Below are 7175 nucleotides of genomic sequence, written 5' to 3'. Positions count from 1 at the left end.
TGGTCAAAGCCTCTTTGGTATGGAGGACAATGGCTGAAATATAAATATGGAGAGGCCTGGCAGATTGATTACATCACACTCCCTCAAACTCGCAACGGCAAGCGCCATGTACTTCCAATGGTGGAAGCAAGCACTGGATGGCTGGAAACATATCCTGTGCCTCATGCCACCGCCCGGAACACTATTCTGGGCCTTGAAAAGCAAGTCCAAGGCAACATGGCACCCCAGAAAGAATAGAGTCAGACAATGGGACTCATTTCCAAGACAACCTTATAGACACTTGGGCCAAAGAGCACGGTATTGAGTGGGTGTATCACATCCCCCCCTGTCATGCACCAGCCTCTGGGAAAGTTGAACGATACAATGGACTGTGAAAGACTACATTGAAAGCAATGGGCGCTGGGACATTCAAAAATTGGGATACACATTTGGCAAAAGCCACCCGGTTGGTCAATACGAGGGGATCTGCCAACCGAGCTGGACCTGCCCAATCAAATGAGTTACGTACTGTAGAAGGGGATAAAGTTCCGGTAGTGCATGTAAGAAAGATGCTGGGTAAAACAGTCTGGGCTACTCCTGCCTCAGGAAAAGGCAAACCCATTTGTGGAATGGCTTTTGCTCAGGGACCTGGATACACTTGGTGCGTAATGCAAAAGAACGGAGAGGTCCGGTGTGTACCTCAAGGGGATTTAATACTAGGTGAGAATAGCTCATGAATTGAATTGTATCATGTTAATTACTATATAATACTGTATGTCATCACTACCATGACTACTATATACCCTAGATGAAAATGGTGACTGATTAGAATGTATGGGAAAGAGTGTAACCTGAGCATGACATAAATGGTATGGAATAAGGGGTGGATAGATGTCCTGGTTTCTGTTAGGACAGAGTTAATTTTCTTCCTAGTAGCTGGTAGAATGCTCTGTTTTGGCTTAGGATGAGAAGAGTGCTGATAACACCCCGATGGTTTAATTGTTGCAGAGCAGTGCTTCCACCAAGCCAAGGACGTCTCAGCTTCTTGCTCTGTCCTGCCAACGGGCAGGCTGGGGGCGCAGCAAGAGCTGGGAGGGGACAGACCCAGGACAGGTGACCCAAACTAGCCAAAGGGGTATTCCATAGCATCTGACGTCAGGCTAAACCATATTATAGGGGTGGCTTACCGGGGGAGGGGGGCCGGGACTGCTTGGGGTTAGGCTGGGCATCGGTCAGCGGGTGGTGAGCAATTGCATTGGGCATCACTTCTTTGTACACAGTAGTAGTAGCAGTACTATTATCGTCATTGTTGTTATTATTCTTGTTGTTATTATTATTCTTGTTGTTATTATTCTTGTCGTTATTATCTTCCTGTCTTAATAAACAGTCTTTATCTCAACTCACGGGCTTTACTTTCCCGTTTCTCTCCCCCATCGCAGAGAGGGAGGAGGGAGAGTGAGCGAACGCCTGTGTGGTGTTTAGCTGCCCGCTGGGCTAAACCACGACACAGGGTTAAAAGACAAATACCGCATAAACTGGAAGTCTTGGTGACAGTAAGAATTGCTCAGCAAGAACATGTTATGGCCCTTTCACTTTAAAGAGAGATGATCTTCTGATTGGTCTTCACCAGGGATACTGAGGCAACCTGGCCCAGGCTGGGGCCCCATCCTGTTGGGTTCTTTCTGTACAGATGCAGAATGAAAGCAGCTCTTGAGAGCACAACATTTGCAATACAAAGAGTAAGATGAACATTTGCCCTCTATAAAATTGCTCCCAGCTCAGCTCTCCTAAAGGGCTGCACACATTTTCTTTGTAGGTGCAAAGTGCCTCCCTGCCCTGCTTGTGGGGATCACAGAATCAATCTGAGAACTGTAGGGGTGGGAAGGGCCCTCGAAAGATCATCGCGTCCAACCCCCCTGCCAAAGCAGGTTCCTCAGAGGGCAGGCAGCACAGCCCCAGCCAGACCCCAGCACGCTCGCACAGCTTCGTGGCACGGCCCCGCAGCCCTGCCCAAACACCTGGGCACCTTTTCCACCACCCGGCCTGGGCCTGGGCTCCGCATCACCTGCTGCCACCCCCCGCGGGTGGGGATGCAGCGCCCATGGCACAGCAGGCAGGGGGTGCCCCATGTCACAAAGGGGCGGGGACAGCCTTGGCCCCAGAACGCTGGCCCCAACGGCCACGCAGCCCTGCCATGGCTGCCCGTGCTGACGGGGAGGCTGCTCAGCTGCCTGCTCCTGCTTCAGCCTCAGCTCTGGACACAAACTCCACCAGAGGAACTCAGCTCCTCTCTCCTCTCTCTTCAGGCCCTCACCTCCACTGGCTCTCAGCGCCCTACAGCACACTGAGCCAACTAAACCATGGCACGCTCAGTCCTTGTGTCGCTGCAAGCTCCTGCAGTGGCTGTCTGATGCACCTGTTTTCCAAATTAAGTATTATAGCACGTTATTTTCCGTATGTGCTCTTTTTCATGTTGTTTATCCTCTCCAGGTGCTGGTTTAAAATCATTATGGTACTGTGCAGTGTAACAGTGGCTTATGAGGCGATGAAATATCTGGTCATGACTCTAACTTGGTATTTGTACTCAGCAACGTCGTCAACTCTATACTTGGGAAACCATATCTGAGAAACTGTTAGCAATTATACCTATCGCCTTTTTTCATCAGGCAGTCATTCTGTGGAGGAGAAAGTGTAAGATATATTTTCTTACTCATTCACTCTCCCTTTCTCCTTCACTACCCTCTTATCCTCCGAGCTTTTTACAGTAGTTCTCTAAGATATTGAATATCCTTGGGATACTCAGACTATCATGTACTTTTTGTTATGCCTTCTTAATGTGCTTCCAGTTTTACTTAAATTTAAACAACTACTTAGGAATCTCATCCAGAGATCTGCCCGGAGGCAGGATGGTTGTGAGTGGCAGGGAGTATGGGAGGATATGGGCAGGCATCTAGAGCAGTGGGCACCTCCAGTGTTTTGGAAATTCACCCCTGAACAACTGCAAAATCCTAAAAAACTGGTAGAATGCTTGAAAAAAAGGTGTCATGCCTCTGGCAGTTCCAAAGTGACACAGATCAGTGTGACGTGCTGGGGCCTGGCTCATGCCTATCGAGCTGCCATTGATACTACTATCAACTTAGTGACAGACCCTGTGACCACTCCAAGTCCTGTGACAGATCCAATGGCACTGAAATCCCTATGATGGACTCTGCATCTGCTCCAGCTCCAGTTCCTGGAGCCGCTCAAGTTCCTGCAGCCTCCAGTTCCAGCTCCAGTGGCTAGGTCAGAGAAAAGAGCTGTAGCAGTGCAAGTTGCCCTTGCAGAGGGTATTCCAACCCCTGTGGCAGACCCTGTAGCTGGGTCAGAGAAATAAGCTGTAGCAGTACAAGTTGACCCTGCAGAGAAGGTGAACAAATGGTATAGGGATTCAGGTCATTTAGAATGCAAAGTGTCTTCTGCCAAGTCTAGGTATTGAGACGATGATGCTGGGCCATCAGGGATTCAGGAGGAGGAAGATGAGGATGCCGAAAAATCAACAGTAACTACCCGAAACCTATACCAGCATGAGTTACGAGATGTGTGAAAAGATTTTGGTCTTTGCATAGGTGAGCAGCTTGTCACCTGGCTGCTCCGGTGCTGGGACACTGGAGCCAATTGTGTGGAATTAGAGGGCAGGGAAGCCAGATGGCTGGGATCCCTTGCTAGAGACGCAGTCATTGACAAAGTAATTGCAGATGGAGAACAATCTTACAGACTCTGGAGGCGTCTCCTCTCAGCTGTGAGGGAAAGGTATCCCTTCAAGGAAAAACATGTATGTCTACCAGGCAAGTGGACCACGATGGAGAAGAGAATCCAGTACCTGAGGGAATTAGCCATATGGGAGGTGATTTATGAGGACCCAGACCTCAGGCAAACATCCACAGATCCAGATGAGGTCAGGTGTACACGACCCATGTGGCAGAAGTTTGTACAGAGTGCACCATCATCATATGCCAGCTCATTGGCAATAATGGCCTGGAAAGATGATGAGGAACCCACAGTGGATGAAATGGCTAAACAACTTCGGCAGCATGCAGAAAGTCTCTCCTCTTCCTTACAGGCCTGCATCTCAGCTGTGGAGAAACTTTCTGAAGAGTTCCACCAACTCAAAGAGAACCTATCTTCCTCCCAACCTGAACAAACCAGTGTCCACCAACTAAAAGAGAACACCTGGGAGAAACTTTCTGAAAAGTTTCACCAACTCGAAGAGAGATTATTTTCCTCCCCACCTGTACAAAGCAGTGTCTCAGCTATCAGGGGTAAGTGTTCACCTGCACAAGGAAGATGATATGGTAGGTACTCACCCCGTGCCACCCTGTGTTTTTATTTATGAGACCATGGAGAGGACATGACAAAATGGGATGGAAAATCTACCACGACCCTAGAGGCACGGGTACATGAGTTGCAAAAGAAAACAATTGGGAAAAACGGATTCTCTGAAAAGTTTGCTGCCCCAACTTCCAGCAGACAGTCTTTCAAACACAGAAATGAAGAAGATTCTGACCAGGATTAGGGGGGCCCTGCCTCCAGCCAGGGGGAGGAAAGGGACAATCGAGTTTATTGGACTGCGTGGATTTGATGGCCTGGCATGTCAGATGCACGGAAGTATAAGGCTTTAGTAGACACCGGTGCACAATGTACTGTAATGCCATCGAGCTATAAAGGGCCAGAGCCCATCTGTATTTATGGAGTGATGGGGGGATCTCAGCAGTTAACTGTATTGGAGGCTGAAGTGAGCCTGACTGGGAATGAGTGGCAAAAGCACTGTATTGTGACTGGCCCGGATGCTCCGTGTATCCTTGGCATAGATTACCTTAGAATAGGATATTTCAAGGACCCAAAAGGTTTCCAGTGGGCTTTTGGTATAGCTGCCTTAGAGACAGAGGCCATTAAACAATTGTCTACCTTGCCTGGTCTCTCAGAAGACCCCTCTGTTGTGGGGTTGCTGAGGGTCGAAGAACAGCAAGTGCCAATCGCTACCACAACTGTGCACTGGCGGCAATATCACACCAACCTGGACTCCCTGATTCCCATCCATAAGCTAATTCACCAATTGGAGAACCCAGGAGTGATCAGCAAGACTCATTCACCTTTCAGTAGTTCCATATGGCCAGTGCGAAAGTCTAATGGTGAGTGGAGACTAACAGTGGACTATCGTGGCCTGAACGAAGTCACGCCACCACTGAGTGCTGCAGTGCTGGACATGCTGGAACTCCAGTAGGAACTGGAATTGAAGGCAGCCAAGTGGTACACCACAACTGATATAGCTAATACATTTGTCTCCAACCCTCTAGCAGCAGAGTGCAGGCCACAGTTTGCTTTCACTTGGAGGAGAGTCCAATATACTTGGAATTGGCTGCCCCAGGGGTGGAAATGCAGCCCTACCATTTGCCATGGACTGATCCTGTCTGCGCTGGAGCAGGGGAAAGCTCCTGAACACCTGCAGTACATTGATGACATTATTGTGTGGGGTGACCCAGCAGAGGAAGTTTTCGAGAAAGGGAAGAAAATAGTCCAAATCCTTCTGAAAGCCGGTTTTGCCATAAAACAAAATAAAGCCAAAGGACCTGCACGAGAGATCCAGTTTTTAGGAATAAAATGGCAAGATGGACGTCGTCAAATCCCAATGGATGTGATCAACAAAATAACAGCTATGTCTCCACCAACTAGCAAAAAAGAAACACAAACTTTCCTAGGTGTTGTGGGATTTTGGAGAATGCACATCCCAAATTTCAGTCCGATTGTAAACCCACTCTACCAAGTAACCTGTAAGAAGAATGAGTTTGAATGGAGCCCTGAGCAACGACAAGCCTTTGAACAAATCAAGCAGGAAATAGTTCATGCAGTAACCCTTGGGCCAGTTCTAACAGGACCAGATGTAAAGAATGTGCTCTACAACGCAGCTGGGGAGAATGGCCCCACCTGGAACCTCTGGTAAAAAGAACCTGGGGAAACTCGAGGTCGAACCCTGGGGTTTTGGAGTTGGGGATACAGAGGATCTGAGGCCCGCTACACTCCAACTGAAAAGGAGATATTGGCAGAATATGAAGGAGTTCGATCTGCTTCAGAGGTGGTCGGTACTGAAGTGCAGCTCCTCCTAGCACCCTGACTGCCGGAACTAGGCTGGATGTTCAAAGGAAGGCTCCCCTCTACACATCACGCAACTGATGCTACATGGAGCAAGTGGGTTGAACTGATTACTCAGCAGGCTCGGATAGGAAACCCCAGTTGCCCAGGAATCTTGGAAGTGATTATGGACTGGAGTGGCTCTGAAAAGAGCCCTTGTGTTTGGTAAAAGCGAGTCCTAACCTACAACAAGTTTAGCCGCCGAAGCCATAGAGGGTGCATCCCTGGCACTTGAGGGCGTAGACCACGTCCATGGCCATGACCATCTTGCGCTTGGCATGCTCGGTGTAGGTGACGGTGTCACGGATCATGTTCTCCAGAAAGAACTTGAGCACGCTGCGCGTCTCCTCATAGATGAGACATGAGATGCACTTGACGCCACTGCACAACGCCAGGCGCCAGATGGCCGGCTTAGTGATTCACTGGATGTTGTTGCACAGCACCTTACGGTGCCACTTGGGGTCCCCCTTGCTGAGGCCCTTCCCGCCCTGGCCTCTGCCGGACATGGTACCAACGCGCTCTGCCTAAACAGCGAGGAATGTAGGACTCCATACAGCAGCCTTCCATCTCCTATGCTTCCCCACAATACGACAGGACCCATCGATGAACAGGTTTCCAGACTGGTTTCCAGACCCACTCCTGAAGACTCTGCTTTCAGACTAGGACACTTAATCTCCTTTGAAATTCTCTTGGTGCCAGCACCTGAAGAAGCGGAGGCTGGTGCACTCGCTCCTTCTGCAAAAGGCAGAGCCCCCCGACGTTTCCCCAAGAAGGGCAGGAAAAAGCAGCCAAAGAGGTTGTGAATCAGAACCTTTATTTGAGCAAGGTTTGAGAGAGGTAGGGTTGGGGTGGGGTGGCGCGGAGGCGTGCTGAGCTCTCTTCGTCCATAACTGCGGGGCCCGTTGGTGTGCTTGTAGGACCATGGCCGGGTAGGGACAGGATCCTTGTGTGCTTCCTGCTCCTTTGGTGGCTGTGCTTGTAGAACGCTGCACCAGCCTTCAGGTCAGCGGCCGCGGAGGGAGAGGACGGTG

The 7175-nt window shown here is 49.7% G+C and overlaps 1 protein-coding gene across 1 annotated transcript; it reads right to left on the bottom strand.

The window, feature by feature from the left end:
• Positions 1-6338: 6338 nt before the first annotated feature.
• LOC311430072 (uncharacterized protein) lies at positions 6339-6650 on the bottom strand (the record flags this gene model as incomplete). The annotated part of the gene is given in 2 exon segments (XM_084506449.1): positions 6339-6563; positions 6567-6650. Coding segments are annotated over 2 exon segments (309 nt in total).
• Positions 6651-7175: the final 525 nt, after the last annotated feature.

Source organism: Aythya ferina (assembly GCF_964211825.1).
Source record: "Aythya ferina genome assembly, chromosome: 1".
Lineage (NCBI taxonomy): Eukaryota > Metazoa > Chordata > Aves > Anseriformes > Anatidae > Aythya > Aythya ferina.
Note: the sequence above shows the minus strand (reverse complement) of the source record. Positions and strands in the feature narration are given on the sequence as shown.